We start from the raw sequence: 16,782 nt of genomic DNA, 5'->3' as shown, positions 1-16,782 counted from the left end.
GGAGAAGACAATGGCAAGCCTCCTCTGAACAAATCTTGCCAGGAAAATCACGTGATAGGTTCGTCCTAGGGTTGCCATACATCAGAAACCATGTGAAGACATGCAACAACAACAAGTTAGGTTTTCTACATGAAAGGAGTGGTAGCCAAAATGTCCTTTGCCACTGATATGCCTTGGTATAACTCTGTACCCGAGGATAACAGAAACAGAATCCTAGTTTAAAATTAACTTTCTGGTGCAACAGGAATTTTTCGAATGGTATAAATATGGTCTTATCTGTAGAGAAATGTCCAGGATGTTCCATTGTTGGTGTTTCGTGCCTTCTCAGCCAGAAATGAAAGGACAGGAACAAGGTCCCATGTTCCTTAAAGCCTTTGACATCTTCCCCATGGTTGTGTGAACTCACCCAGATAACCCCCCTGCTGTCCATAGTCTGCACCATAGTCTGGGCTAAGACCTTTTTCTGCCTGAGCAAAGGACAAGGTAGCACCCGCTCCCCCATTCTAGATACAGAAGCTGACTGGGCATTTAGTTGAATACTGGCAGTTGAATTACATCCTTCACCAGCCCTCAGGGGGATAGGGCATGCCATGTGCCCCACACATTTTTGCCTTCTAACTGAGAGAAAGGCGCAAGGTCTCAGAAGGAGCAGCCGTAGAAAGATGCTGCTGCCCTCTTTTTCATCTGCCAGCTTATTTGATCATTTATTATTAATAATAATTTTTATTACACCCATCAATGTATAAAATCAGTACAAACGCCAACTGATATGTAACCTCACTAATCACATATATTGACATAACATTTTGACCTTTGATGAAAGAATATGTTTCTGATAATTGGGGGGGGGGGGGTATTCAGCGGTGATTAGTAGCCTAGATTCATTTAAAGGGGTCATAGAAGGCCCCTGTTTGCCTTATTCACATGCCCAGCTTGCCCACAACTGAGGCAGCCGCAGAGTTATTCTTAGGTCTTGCAGGCCTTTGGTGATGATATACTTAGCTATGTACTCTCCTCTACCACCCCGGATGCACCTGACATTTCTGTGGTCCTCCTCTCAGTCTAGGGCAGCACCTTCTACCTTGCGGTCTAACGTTCTCCCCACCTCCTTGTCCTTCCACATGAGCTGCGGCACGTGTCCCCTCTTTCAAACCCTCCATCTCTGTGCAAAACAAGCTTGTTTGCCAAAGGAAGCGGTTTCTGCGGGGTGAGCTTCAAACATTGACCCAGATCATCGCCTGCGCCTCTGACGTCATGGAAGAGAGGTGGTTGGCTGCTTTGACCCATTTAAGGTTGACCTATTTTCCACTTCCTGCCTCACTTGTTTCTTCCGGCTTTTACTTAGTTTGAGGACAAAGGTGGAGAAGATATTTTTGAGGATTAAATGTAAATAAATACATTGTTACTGGCTGAGGAAAACACCTGTTTGAAGGAGGTTAAAAATAATCTTTCTGAAGATGGTGGGGTGACTCTTTCACTTTGATCTAGGATGGTTGGACTTCAAAGCTGCTACATCTCAATTAGCTTTGCAAAGGTTATTTGCAGTTACAGTATTTGCAGTTTGCACCCCAATATCCTAACTACAGTTCCTTGAAAAAATTAAGTCCAAGACAATTCATTGAAGAGAAAATTGTGTAAAGGTGTCCTTTCTCTCCACAACTTGCTGTAAATCCCATTGAGTAGGAAAAAGCTAATTCAGGACCAGAATCACAAAACTGATAAAAGCAAACCAGCAGTCCAGAAATAAAGAGTTAAATCTGTATATGCATGTATTATAAGTAGAATTTAAGTGTCAAATTTCAGTAGATTTATACAAGCAATCTGTGACCCCTAAATAATGAATGCATAACCCATACAGTTTTGTAGCACAGAAGACACAATAGGTGTGAAGATCCATCCATTGGGCATGAATCTTTTTACTGAAGAAAGCTTCCCCATAGGTTGTGTCTCAACATGGCTGCCTTCAGTGGCAGATAGAGTGAAATGTATTTTTACTTCTCCAGATACAAACATGTTAATTCAAATTACAGGAGTTATTCTGCCTATACATTAGGAAGAACTGGTTTATTGTAAGAGCTGTTGGACAGTGGAATCAGCAGAAGCTAGTGGACTCTCCTTTTTTGAAGGTCTTTAAAGAAGAGATTGGATGGTCATCTGTCAGGAATGCTTTTATTATGTATTTCTACATGACAGGAGATTGGACTAGATTACCCTTATGGTCTCTGTCAGCTCTGTGATTCTATAGACATCCTTTTAATCTCCTAATTCTTCCCACCAGCCAGGCAGGGCCAAACATGTTGGTGTTGAATTCTGCATGTAAGAATAGAAGTGCCTCTTACCCTTATAGCTATTGATTTTTAGAATTTGTTATATATGTAAATAATATCTATAATTAAAATTAATATATAAATAACTATACACACACAAACTATTCTCTCTCTCTCTCTCTCTCTCTCTCTCTCTCTCAATACACACACACACACAGTTGGCCCTCCACATTTGTGGATTTGACTTTTGCAGATTTGATTATTTGCAGGTTTGATTAATCTAGGAATCTTTAGGTCCTCCAGCGCAACTCTGCCAGAAGTTGACTATAGAGTTGTGCTGGGGAACCTAGATTGTTCCTAGAGAAAACACTTCTCTAGGTATTTGTAGGTCCTCCAGCATGATTCTGTGATCAACCTCTGGCAGATGCTGACCATGTAGTTGCACTGGGGGACATGGAAATTCCTAGCAAGTTGCTTTCTGAAAAGCCATAGTGCTTTTTAATTTGCAGTTTTTCCACATTCATGGGGTTCTTCACCGCTAACCCAGCAAATGTGGAAGGACCACTGTATAGTGTTTGTGTGTTTAGTTATTTTCTGTCCCTATATGTTCCATTGAGATCTGTGGGGCTTACTTCTGAGTCAACATGTACAGTATTTAACTGAAAGAGCAATAATAGGGGCAGGGGCAGCTTTATCATGCGACAGAGTGTGGCAGGTGCCCTAGGAAGCATGTGTGGTGGGGGACATGTCCTGTCACCAGTGCTGAAGAAGGATCCAGATCAGTCTGATCAGCATCTGTCCATGCTGTGGACATAGGGTACCATCTTATCCTTTCGTTTTCTCACAACAAAATGGCCTTGGTATACCTTAAGAAAGATCCTTGATGTAATGGAAGGTGATTCTTCTGCATTTAATTGGTGATCGAGAGAAAAATTAAGTCCCTCCCAATGGTATCTGTCCTTGCTAAGGTGATCCTACCCAAATTCCCTCTACTAAAAATAAAGAAGCCCTAACACTGTTTGTGTGTGGTCATTTCCCATCTATAAAATGGTAGGCACAACGGAAATAATCTGCTTAGAAATCCCAGAGACCTTCCATGAGCCAAGCAGGACAAGACAACTTGTGTGTATGTTCCTTGAAATTGCTGGTTAACTTATACTTGACCTATATTTTTAGGTGCCAGAAGCTAATGAGCTCATGGATTTCTGCTCCTTGACAATCTACATTACAGACTACATAACAAATCTAGTATGGAATCACAGGACTACAGAGTTGGGGAGACTAATCCAACTCGCTGCTTAATAAAAGAAAGTCAGACCTAGAGCATCCTCTGTAAAAAGGTGGCAAGGCCTCAGTCTACAGAGAGTTGGTTGGTTGGTTGGTTGGTTGGTTGGTTGGTTGGTTGGTTTTGGCTAGATCTCTGTGATTACTATTAGAGACAGCTCAGAAGAATAGGCAGATAGATCTCAGAGATCTAGCCAAAAGAAGAAGAAAAATAGATTCTGTAGGCTGAGGCCTTACCGCCTCTTTACAGACCAATACAAGTGGCATGTTTGCATTTTGGAGCTCTTTGAAGAATAAGAGTGGGGGAACATATGGAATTCTAGAGGCTGATCTTCAACTTCTATCCATCATAGCCATCATAGCAAAGGTGAGGGATCATAAAAGCTGTGGTCAAACATATGGAGAGCTATGCTTTTTGCATTCCTGCTCAAACCTGTTACAAAAAAATAACCCACATATTTCTTTCCCTGTGTGGGTTAACTTAATGAGCACAAGTTCCACCCTCAGGATAACAGTCTTCAGATGATGCAAATTTGCTTAATATTTGGTACAAATCCGCTGGAATCAATAAGCCTTATACAAATCATGATCCAACTAGGAGGTCATAGCGATTTCTATGTTTCTGCTCTACATATGGCTAAAGGCAGATCCAACCCTTAGGCTGTAGTGGGAAGTGTGTAGCTCTCTGAATGTTGCACTGCAAGCTCCATCAGCCCTAGACAGCATGGCCAATTATAGGGAATGTTGGAACTTGTAGACCAACAACATCTGGAGGACCACATCATTTCCAACCCTATTTTAGGCTACAACAATGTGTATTCATTTAAAAATAAAACCCACTGAACTCAGGAAGACTTACATGAGTAGGTATTGAAAGGGATATGTCTTTTCTTTGTGGACACTGGTGGAAAAGACAGACATCATAAACTGATGTTCTTAGTCATTTGATGTTCTGATTTAAGTCATTCTTAGTCATTAAATATTGTACTCAGTCCCGGTTCTTAGCTGTTTTCTGCAAAGTGAAACTGAAACCTTTTTCTTCTACTACTCAGGTCTCTAGGAACCCAGTGATAGGATGGGGAATCATTTCAGGCAAGCTTCTGCATGTTCTTTGGGACCCCTCCATCCACCCATTTCAGTGCTTAGTTCTGAACTCTGGGAATTCCTTATCTTGAAAAAATATCTGAAGAAAAATTGCCACAAGTCTGACACAAAATGTGACAGTAAATGTTGCCCTGATGCAGCTCCACAATTTTTTATTATTATTTTATTTATTTATATCTCTCCTTTCCCAATATAATAGGGACTCAGTGGTACAACACGTAAAAGCATTGGTGTGGTCTCAAAGTCCAAAGATGGTGATATATCTTCATTGCAGAGTAAGCCCTGCTAGTCTACACACCTTTCCAGCCTTTCCCCTCCTTTCTCCCACTCTCTTTTCATGTTGTGTCTTTTAGCTTGTAAGCCTGAAGGCAGGAGACAATGACAAAAGTAACCAACTCAAGAATATGAATATACACATCTTTTTTAATACTGAGTAAAATACAAAAAACTTTGGTAGGTAATAATCAGAAGGTAGCGTGATAAAATAGAATAAAGGAGGATTCCAGTTTGCCAATTCCACTTCCATCCCTGCTTGGAATACAAGGAGAAATTCAGAAGGTGAAGTTTTCCCTTTCCAGAATAAGATACAGTCTCTGTAGCTGGCATAGAAATGTAGGAATGATGTAGCATGGTTCTTTCCAATCAAGTACGAGTGCTGTTCTTTATGTTTGTTCCCAGGTGGATGGGTATCTTCCAGGGGTTTCTTCTTTTCAGCATCCTAGATACAGTCACCTTTTTTTTTTTCTTTCATCATCAACCTGGGATAAAAAAGAGATGTGGTTATCATCACTGTAGAAGAATTAGAAACATTTTGCACTGAAAGCACTGACAGTTTCAGAAACATCCAGAATCAAAGATATACAAATACTCTGTTGAGGGTTGGCATTCGTCCGAAGAATCAGGGATCCCTTTCAGCATGGATGAGGAACACCCCCGAAACCCACCAACCAGCATCTGATGGCCACATTCATTTGAGAGTTAACCTGTTAAGGATAAGCCAGCAGCAAAGGTGTTGCTGTTTTAGTTTTAAGCATGTAGCAGAGACAAAGATGGTATAGTTGGGAACAATAGTGCAGTTGGGGGGAGTGCAGCTGCAAAGTTGATAGATGTGCAATGGAGGCAGAAGGGGGGAATTCGATTCATGCTGTGCATTGAGGATAGATTGTTGGAATGGATATTTATAACAGTATGAACATTTGAACACCCTTGTAAAATCTTTAGAAGTTTGTAAGAGGTATGGTGGCGCAGTGGTTAAATGCCTGTACTGCAGCCATTTACTCGAAACCACAAGGTTGCGAGTTCAAGACCAGCAAAGGGCCCAAGCTCGACTCAGGCTTGCATCCTTCCGAGGTCGCTAAAATGAGTACCCAGACTGTTGGGGGCAAATTAGCTTACTTGCTGTTCACCGCTATGATCTTTGGAATAGCGGTATATAAATAAAACAAATTATTATTATTATTATTATTATTATTGTGAACCAAAAATAAAGCCAGCGTTTGAAAGGCACAATGGCTGACAGTACAGGTTGAGTGAGGCAGCAGGATCAGATGGATAGTTTTGTTGTTGAATTAAGAAAATTTTATAAGTGAAATGGCACCGTATAGTACAGTTGGCCAAAACATCTCACAGATACCATGACCAGAGCATGGTCACTTTCCCACCCACCTACCCACTTGCACATCATTTTACCATCTCTGACTGATGAAGAAGTTTGTAATGCTTCTAAAGCTAGTGTGATGTATTTTGTGCCTTTTGTTGGCCTCATAAAGGTATCACCCAGTGATGTAGATTCAAGTTAATTGACTCATATTCAAGTTAAGTTGCTCCAGTGACTTGACTTGGACTCGACTTGGCAATAAATGATGCATTGACTTGACTAAGAACTTGTATATTTTTAGTGACCAACTTGCTGGCAAGACCTGCCCCCAGAAAGTGATGCATGTTTCTCAGAGAGAAACAGAAAATGTGTTAGACAAGTAGCTTGAGGTGGAAGGATCCTTCTAAAGTGTTTTAAAAGCTTTAGAAGTCTTCTCTAATATGTAGCTGGAGTACAGCCACCAAGTAGACCACAATCCCTGCCTCAGGCCCATTGCATCTGCTGTTCCTCTCCAAGAAACGCACCTCCCTTTTTTCTGTTAAAAGTTGGCTCCCAGGCTTGAGACTAGACTTGAAAGTATCTTGCAAGGACCTGAGACTCGACTTTAGACCTAAGGTAGAGGCTTGAAACATGGAGTAAAAGACTTGAATACATCATTGGTATCATGTCAGGATGGATTTGGGATTTTGCTGGGTGGGTGGTATGGCCAGCATAGTTACTCCTATGAATCGAATCTGAGTAATTTTAACTCTTCCTTCATAGCATCAGAAAACTAGGGGTTGTTTACTCCAATCCCTTGCCAATGTGGGAATCCACAGTTAAAGGATCTGTGAAAGATGGCCATCAGAGCTCTGTTAAAAACATATTGTCTGAAGGAGACAACACCGCCTTCTGGAGCAGTTGAAGAGTCAGGATGTCCTTCTTAATGTTTATTTGAAATCCTCTTCCCAGTCCTGTAATATGAAGAGTTACTTCACTCCTGCCTCTATCAAATTCACTTTTCACTAAGGAGTTTATCAAACGGGAGGAATTTCTCTTAACTTCAAATGAAAAGAAAGTGGGGCTAGAATGCATTCACGTGAATTTGCTAGTTCGGCAAATTTATGTGAATTCTAATTGCGTTCGAACTGACTTGCCATTGCCCAGAATTGCGTGTGGTAGTCTATCACACAATAACGTGAAACCCCATGATAGCGTTTGGATTGCCATTGGATTATACTTCCAATTTCCCTTGTCTGATAAACTCCTCAGACTTGGTATGGAGGATCACTCCTAAATCCCAGCTCTATTTCAATCCTGTCTGTGATCAATGGGAAATGACCTCCTGCCCAAATCACCTCAATCATACTCAACATTATTTAAGACCTTTGCCCCTACCCAAGCAGCTCAGTGCTTACCTCGCCTGGACCACAAGCGGAAAGTGAGCAGGAGGTTGAAGGCCACACTTTTGAGGAAAACAACTCTCAGTCCCAGCACCGTCAGAGAAAGGAGGTTTAGTCTTATTCCTATGCAAGCAAGAGCATTTGTTTTATTGCAGATTACTTGGACAAAGTAACTGGAAAGGTTTTGCTGTCATTTTTAACAAGCCCTAATTTCCAAAGTTCAGAACTTTCCTTTTTAACAGTAATTCATTCCATGTCACATTACACCATTTATCAAGTAGCCCACTGCCATTACTTTGTACATAATACTTTGTACATAATAATGAAAACAAGAAATCCATCACATTTCTTTTTAAGGTGGCCATAATTGCAGAATGTTAGACTTGGTTGACTGAAGGAACATGAACTTCCCAATGTTTTCAATTCAAGTTTCAGCACACAACCAAATCCTCACTCCAGAGATGCTCTACCATCTTAAAATGTACTCAGTAGAACTAACAATATGACAGCTGATGGATGCCTATAAGCATGGAGATTTGCATTCCAGTGACAGCATGTGACAGGTCATTCACTCAAATGTACTGCTTTTTATCCTAGCTGCACATACCTGTTTCATTGTCCCCACTCTCTGCTATACAGGTGCCAGGATCTTATGGAGAAAGAAGAAAGAGAAGAGATGGTGATGATGATGGATGACATCAAAGATATGTATTCTGATACAGAAATGTTTTCAGTATTTTATTGTTCTTTTATCCCATGATGGCTTCATTGAATGCAGAATGAAATAGATGCCCAAACCATGGGATCTCTGTTAGCTCTCATTGTGACATCTGTGTTATTGTTCATGCATAAATTCAAGGCATTTTCAAATTATGGCAAATCTATCACAAGTTTTTCAGGGGTTCAGAGTATATGCCTCAACCAAGGTCACCCACTGAGTTTTCATGGCCAAGTGGGGAATTGCCCCCAGATGTCCAGCTGTAGTCCAATGCTCAAGCCACTGTACCAATTGGTGTAACAAAGAAGCAGCTCAGTCTCCCATTTTAAATAGCCTGAGATTCCAGGAATGCTTAAGTTGAGTACTAATGCTAAGTCTGCCTGTTTCAACTATATTGTTATTCATGAGTTGGGAGCCCAGGCAGCCAGAAAGCAATGAGAGTGAACTCTCAGAAACTGAAACAGATTAAGCTGACAAATGGCAAAGAAGCCTCAGTCTTCAGTCTAAGGGGTTACTCAGACATTGTTTTTTTAGCACAACTATGAGAAAAATCTCACTCACACATTCCAATTTTGTTGTTCACACTGGTTTTTCTTATCAGAACTGCATCTCTGCAAGTTCTGTTGCTCACATGTGTCAGAACTCCCAATAAAGATGGAGTCAATGATGCAGATGTACGCAAAACACATGCAAGGCATGCAAAGTTTTATCCCGTTTTATCCCGGGTCTATTCACATGGGTTATTCACACATCCAACAATGCGAATCCTTTAAGAAAACTCTGGGGGGAAACTCGAGATCGATTATCCCGGGTTAAGTGGGATTTTTGGAAGTTCCCTTTTAAAACTTAATCAGATGCATTCAAAATGCATGTGAACAACAAAGATTCCATCCACATTCTACCAGGATTATTTTCACTGTCTGAATAACCCTAAGAGGAAGGGGTGAGGAGCCATGCATGTTTTATAGGGGATGGAGCTAGTTTTTGGGCTGAGTGCAAATATTCTCTTTATCGTTTTACCTGCTGTGTCTGATACAAATTTTTTTCCATTTTTGTCTGAAGCAGCACAATGAAAATTGTCATCCTTGTCACCCCAGAGAACGATGCCATAGCTGCCGGTTCCCTTCTCAGCATCCTCTTCTTTGACGACAACCACCGAACCATTGACCTCCACCTCCTTCTCCCCTTCCTTGCTCTTTACTTTGAGTGGATTGGGAAAATAGTCAGTGAAGAGGCAGGCAGCTTTGTCTTTCTTTTCTCTGACAGCAGAAGCATCTGGCCTCAGTTCATAGATGGAAGGAGGAGAATGCTCAAGATCTGTAGAAGGAAAGGATGGGAAGTTATCCACAGTATCCTGTAGCAAGATAACAGGAACCTATCCACAACATCATGTAGCAACTGATATTTATGCCAATAACATACCAATAATATTGGTGCCCAGCTTGCACTGGGAGCCATGTATGGATTTTTAGTCACTGGCAACAATTATGCTCTTATCAGCATCTCTATCATTTACTTATCAGAGGTTCAGAGACAAGGTCAGATTCAGGGTCCTTTCACATCACGCAGTTATCATACTATGATTCCACCTTGTCTATCAGGGTTCTGTCATAGGAATCCAAAATTCTCAGCTATGTGGATGGCTGAGATAGTCAGACCTTTGCTTTCAGATGGTTCAATGTACTCAAACTTCATTTTATGCATAAAACTACAGTGCTACCTCGGGTTACGAAATTAATTCGTTCCGCCGCTCCGTTCGTAACCCGATACATTTCGCAACCCGAAAAGGCTTTCCGTTAGCGCTGGAAAGCCGCGCGTTTGAATTTCGCGCCGAAAAAAATTTCGTAACCCGAAAAAAACATCGTATCCCGGAACAGTTTTTTCCAATCTAACTTTTTCGTATCCCGGAAATTTCGTAACGCGATCAATTCGTATCCCGGGGTACCACTGTATTAACAATATTGTGTATAAAATTACTTTCATGCCTAGGCCTCCTCTCAGGCTGGGAAGGGGCGCGGGGGCCGCTTGGCATCCCGGCAATCGCCGCGGTGTCAAGCGGCCTCCTCCTCCTTCCCGGCCTCATGGAGGCCTTGGAGGACCCCGCGATTGCGGAGCCGCCTCCAAGGCCTCGCTGGGGCCTGGGAGGGAGCATCTCCGCGGCTGGAGCTCCGACTGTGGAGAGTGCTCCCAGGCCTCAGAGAGGCCTTGGAGGACCCCGCGGTGCATGCGGGGGCGGAGGTGGCCGCGGGTGGTGCCGTCCTGGTCTTGGCGCCAAACCGGACTGGGACCAGGACGGCACCGCCCAAAGCGGGATTGCCCCACCTACAAGCGGGATATGGCATCCCTACCCTAGGGTCGCCATAAGTAAAAAATGACTTCAAGGCACACAACAACAACAACAAACAGCACCACAACAAACAGCTATGTATATAAGTTGCATATAAAACTTAAATGAATTGCATGTTTAAACCTGAGTCCTTTTGCAAAATGGCTCCAGTTTGCTCCCTTGAACTCCTGCTCATTGCGACCAAGAGTTTTGTTCTTTTGAAACTGAAAATCCAATTTCTCAGAAACAGCCACAAAATTCACACCTCCCTGTGTGCTATTACACACTGTTGTTTTGCTATGACTGTACATTCGAGGCTTCAGCAGTAGCATCACTTCCCACATTTCCTGCTCTGCTCTTCACTATGATTCTGTGAAAAGATGTTCATCTCTCAAGAGACTGAAATAAAAGAAAACTGCACCATTTTTGTTCCACCAAGACTTAAAAGCAGGGCCTTGCCTACTCTGAGTAAGAGAAGAATCAAACCTTGTTGCCAGAAAATTACAGTTTCACTGTCAAGAGATGCTAAATGCTATAGCCTTTAACGTACTGTTGATGTTAAACAATGCACCTCTTCCCAAACCTATTTAAAAGATGAATTACCACTCCTGGAGACTGACCATGCATCTACATGGTAGAAATAAAACAGTTTGACACCACTTAATCTTCCATGGCACCAAATCCTGGGATTTGTAGTTTTGTGAGGCACCAGCCCTCTTGGGTAGAGAAGGCTAAAGATCTTGAAAAGCTACAAATCACAGGACTCCATAGGAAAGAGCAACAGCACATAAAGTGATGTCAAACTGCATTATTTCTACAGTGTTGATGCACCCTTAGGCTGCATCTACACTGCCGAATTAATGCGGTTTGACACCACTTCAACAGCCATGCCTCAGTGTGTGGGAATTATATAGTACTTTTTTGGACAATGTCTCCTGGAATTTCTCATTGGCCTAGGGATTCTGGGAGCTGCAGTCCCCCCAAAAAACTTTTAGGAAGTCATTATTATTATAGTAAGTATTCTGGGGTAAAATCCTCTTGAATGGGCAAACAAGAATTATTGATTTAACAAAAGACTTCCTCCTAGCTGAGAAGAAAACTGTTATAACTGGTTGGTTGCTATGGATCAACACAATAGACTAGGTTTTTGGTCTCACTTTGGAGTGTCACTCCTGGGACTGTCATGAATTGAGGCTATGCTTCAATATTTCCTAGTACGCCATGGTTCACAGCAACCCTTTGAGAAAGGTATGGGTCATATAGCAAGTATGATGGTTGTGCATGGATTCCTTGGTCCATGGGTGATGCTATGAATTATTCCACACTATGCCACATTTACTCCAAAGGTGACACACAAAAAAGAGAAGAAATTGGGGGGGCGGAATACTAGTACACAATAAAGGAACAAGAAGACAGCTTACTTGGAAACAGACAGAGCTTTGTTCCAGTTCCAAAGCTCAAGTGTCTAGCCCCCGCTGTGTCAACACACCAGTATGCACCATTACAAATACTTGCCTCCTTGGATTAGCTTTTGTAAAAGTGTGACAGTGGGTACATCTATACTGTAGAAATAAGGCAGTTTTGACACCATTTTAACTGTCATGGTTCCATCCTACAGAAATCTGGGATCTGTAGTTCTGTGAGGCACCAGCACTCTGGCAAAGAGGGCTAAAAACTTTTTAAAACTAGAAATCTCAGGAGTCTATAGGATGGAGGTATAGCACTTAAAATGGTGTCAAACTGCATTATTTTCCACTCTAGATGCACCCAGGGAAAGGCAGTTTTGTATATTTTTAAAAGTATACAAAACTTTAGGGCTGGGATCGCAAACTGTGTAGACCCATGCACTTGAGAAAACACATGTATATGGGGATATTCCCCCTTTCCTCTGCAGCATTTTAGATCTATTAAAGGTTGCTCATGAGCATCTCCCAGTTCTCAGAAGAAAGATGGCTGTTGGTGATGTTGAAAAAACCTTGACGTCTGTTGAACTGTGGTGTAGCAGAGCTGTCCCTTCTCACAATGTCTGATTCCCTCAGATATGAACAATAATATATTTATTAAATATATTATAAGGTTAGACTAGGAAATTTAAAAGAGTGGGTTAGTCGACAGACTAGTAAGGGGTTCAAAGTCTGCATGAGGTTTGGTGCTGGCAGTCTGGGAAAGCAAGTGATGGGTTGGTGGTGTTGAAAGGACAGGAGATTGAGAGAAGGAGGACTGGGAAGAAGAAAAGTAGGATGGAAGAAATTGATGGGCTAGGGAGGGGTTTAAAACCAGGATGAGGCATGGCAATGGAAAGATGGGAAAGATGAGTGTTGGAAGGACAGGAGATTGCTAATAGTAAATAAATGGAATGGTTCATAAATGGAATTACCATCTCAAAGCAACAAAATTCCAAGCATTTCAAAATTTGGTCATTGTAGGGAGCTTGAATTCCCTTCCAAGGAAAAAGAATGTACAGACTGACAATTGTGATACATAGGAGGTATCTATAAGTCTGTATGATCAGAAAACAACATTACAAATTCCCACCAAAAACACAGTTAGGGAAATTTTCAGAAATGCATTAAATTAGTGTCTTAAACACTAGTATAAACAGTAATGCCAGCTCACCTGGGATAATGACAAGTTTGGTCCCACTTCCAAATGTGACTTTGACTGCACTTATATAAACACTGTGGGGAATTACTTTACAAAATGGTGGTTCAGTGAGAGGTGACATGCTCTGTTTGCACTATGTGGAAAAATATTTGAACATTCATGGCAGCTGCTATCACATTGCAGAATTAATGCATTTTGACATCGCTTTATCTGTCATGACTCCATCCTATGGTATCCTGGGATTTGTAGTTTGTTGTGGCACCAGAGCTCTCTGACAGAGAAGCCTAAATATCTCACAAAACTACCAATCTCAGAATTCCACCACATGGAGCCATGGCAGTTAAAGTGATGTCAAACTGAATTTTACAATGTAGATGCAAAATGTTTCATAATAGATTTATGATTTGCCAAGACCCTAAAATATGCCAACTTTGGAAGGCATTACACCTCACAAGCACATTGTTCAATCAGATTTGTATGTGTTTAGAGGGTCCTCATGACCTGAGTCCCTAAACATAGCTTATTTAGATTGTGCATAAATCTGGCTCTGGAAAAATGGCTGATACTTTGGAAACAAGACCAATGGATGAATGGGTCAATAGATGCCTCTTTGTATCAGAGCTTTCTGATGACACAAGGCCTGGATTCTACTAGTTATTCACAGCTAAAGTCAAGACAGTCAATTAGTTGTTGAACTATAAGGCCAAAAAATACACAAATCCCATTGTTTCAATGGGTCCCTTTTAGATGCAGCACTTATATTTTGGTGATGTCTCTTTTGTTTAACAAGTTCACTTCTTTGATCCGCAGAATCTGTGGATAAGGAGGGCTGACTTTAATTGTTTCACTATATGAATTCAATAATTATTTATTTATCTATGTGTCTATTGATTATTGTAAGCTGCTCTGGAGTGTGTATGTCTGAAGAGCAAGATTAACCCTGTTTTCAACAGAACTGGATAAATAAAACATAAACTGAAATGCAACATTCCAACTTGTCTGTAACTGGGATTTAATGAAAACAAACTTCCCACAAAGATGAAGACAGTTCTATCAATACTTCTTTAACATTTGTGGGCAACATATAAATATATTTCCTTACCAGGGAGAACGATGAGTTTTGTTCCACTTCGAAATATGAGTTTATCCAATCCACCACCAATACTAACACAGTGAAAGACAACTTTACAAAATGGTGGCCTTCTGGAAGTTCCCAAGTTCCCAAGCATTGGATGCTACTTACTCTCTTTGTCATGTCTGAAAAAATGTATTAAATGTAGCATGTTTTTTTTCGACATTGAAAGGTAGATTAGCAGTTCTATCTCGTTGTAATGGATATAAGTGAGTGAGTCCCAAAACTGGGAAATTAGTCATTTCTTTAAGGTGCCTAGACAATTCATGGCAGATCTGAACTGACGACATATGTTTTTTGTGGGTTTTTTGCCATGTTCTGGAAGAGTTTAGTCCTGATGTTTCGCCAGCAGCTGTGGCTGGCATCTTCAGGAATAAACTCTTCCAGAACATGGCATCATAGCCCGAAAAACCCACAAAAAACTATGGATGCCAGCCATGAAAGCCTTTGACTTCAATGATGGCATATGGTTCTGAGCACAATTGCTTGCCTTAGCCATAAAACTATATTTGACTTTGGAGATGAGGATCAATGTATTTGAGATGAATAGGATTGTTTTGTCTTTTGTTTTGTAGAGATTAATATTAATCCAGGGTGCTGCAGTGGAGTGTGCATTCGGTAATGAAGCATAGAGTTCCTCATTGAACCAAGAACACACTGGATGACCTTGCCTTGGACCAATTTTTCTGTCTCTCGCTCCAACCTATTTCACAGGGTCTGAGGAAGTAGACTTAAGTCTATAAAAGCTCATGCTGTCAACTTCTTTATTTCAATTACTCTCAAAGGTGCTACAAGATCTCTCTACATACTGATACTACAGACTAACATGACTATATCTTTGAATTACTTACTGGATTAATTGGGGAGGAGGAATCCATATCTACTGCCTTAAACTCGTAGAAGGAAAGGCAGGATAATCCAGTAGTAGTAGAAGTAGTAGTAAAAATACTTTTACAAAGCACTTTATGTTCAGCATCTTTTATGAAGTTTGCAGTGAGAAATAATTCCAAATACATGACTTCAACTCAAGAGATTAGGGGAAAAAAGTTGGACAAAATGTGGCTGATCAGATGTTATTGGGTTGCAGTTCTCAGCAACCTTTTATATTGGCTATGCTAGATAGAGTTGAGTGAAAGTCAGAATGCCAACAACATCTGAAAGGCCATATTTTGCCCATTTCAACTCAATGGTCTTCATTCTGTCTCAATAAAGTAGGGATCAAAGATCAGTGATTTCAAGTTCTGCAATAAAAAAAGATCTACCCACCAAGAAAGGTAAATAATACAGTTTCCTGTATTTAACTTACTTGGCTTAACAATCACTTGAGTCCCATCTCCAAAGAAAAAACTGGCTGCTCCTCCTCCATAGTTCACACAATGGCTTAGTGCAGGGGTAGGCAACCTGCGGCCCGCGGGCCGGATGCGGCCCAGCAAGGCTTTGGGACCGGCCCCCGCCCGGTCCTGCTGCCGATTGCCGCCGGAGCCTTTGGCCTCTCGCGTGAGGGCATGGGGCCTTTGGCCTATCGGGAGGAGGCAGGCAAGGGCTGCAATTGTCTATAGAAGCCTCCAAAACATGCATTTATATTAACATATTTTAAAAATCAGCAAATTTTTTTGCGTGCCCTCCATTTATTTGAAAAAATGTCCTCCATTTGAAAATTTTGTCCTACATTGGTCCTGGTTTATTTATTTAATTAATTTTTTTTTTTTAAAAATTAATTATTTAATTTTTGGCTTCGGCCCCCCAGTTGTCTGAGGGACAGCAACCCGGCCCCCAGCTCAAAAAGCTTGCCTACCCCTGGCTTAGTGTATAACAAAAAACCCAAATGTCACCTTTCTGAAAATAATAGGTGTACACACCAAAGTTGAAATTTAAAAACAGCAACTTTACTTCAACAGTAGTTGGGAGTAATGGAATGAATCAAAGCAAGAGGTTGATTTAATCTAGACTGAGCTTTTCATGGGCCATGTTTCTCTGTGTGCCAATAATCTCTCAAAACTGATTATGATCCATATTCCTTTTTATGTGGCCCACTGCTGGTGTAGGCCTATGCCTTTTTGGTGGGTGGGTGGGTTAATTGAGGAAAACTGCACAACCAAAAAAAAATCCTAATAAGTGGCTCAATGCTATGGAATTCTGGGATTTGTAGTATTGTGAGATATTTAGCCTTCTCTGTCAAAGAGCTCTGGTCCCACAACAAACTACAAATCCAGGATGCCATAGGATGGAGCCATGGCAATTAAAGCAGTGCCAAATTACATTATTTTTGCAGTGCAGATACAGCCCTTGTTCCATAATGGAAGATGTCTCCTGCGATAGATAAAAATTGACAGACCAACAGATAAAGAGATAGATAGATAGATAGATA

The 16,782-nt window shown here is 41.2% G+C and overlaps 1 protein-coding gene across 1 annotated transcript in view; it reads right to left on the bottom strand.

Moving 5' to 3' along the window:
* Positions 1-4,892: 4,892 nt before the first annotated feature.
* Positions 4,893-16,782, bottom strand: part of LOC121933882 (T cell receptor alpha chain MC.7.G5-like) — a 112,876-nt gene continuing 100,986 nt past the window's right edge. Inside the window, exons 4-7 of the mRNA XM_042473874.1 lie at positions 9,373-9,669; positions 8,242-8,283; positions 7,650-7,757; positions 4,893-5,413 (exon numbers count right to left, since the gene is read on the bottom strand). Of these exons, the coding sequence (XP_042329808.1) occupies positions 5,409-5,413; positions 7,650-7,757; positions 8,242-8,283; positions 9,373-9,669 (452 nt within the window). The 3' untranslated portion in view covers positions 4,893-5,408. The remainder of the gene's footprint in view (positions 5,414-7,649; positions 7,758-8,241; positions 8,284-9,372; positions 9,670-16,782) is intronic.

Source organism: Sceloporus undulatus, chromosome 6, assembly GCF_019175285.1.
Source record: "Sceloporus undulatus isolate JIND9_A2432 ecotype Alabama chromosome 6, SceUnd_v1.1, whole genome shotgun sequence".
Classification (NCBI taxonomy): Eukaryota; Metazoa; Chordata; class Lepidosauria; order Squamata; family Phrynosomatidae; genus Sceloporus; species Sceloporus undulatus.
Note: the sequence above shows the minus strand (reverse complement) of the source record. Positions and strands in the feature narration are given on the sequence as shown.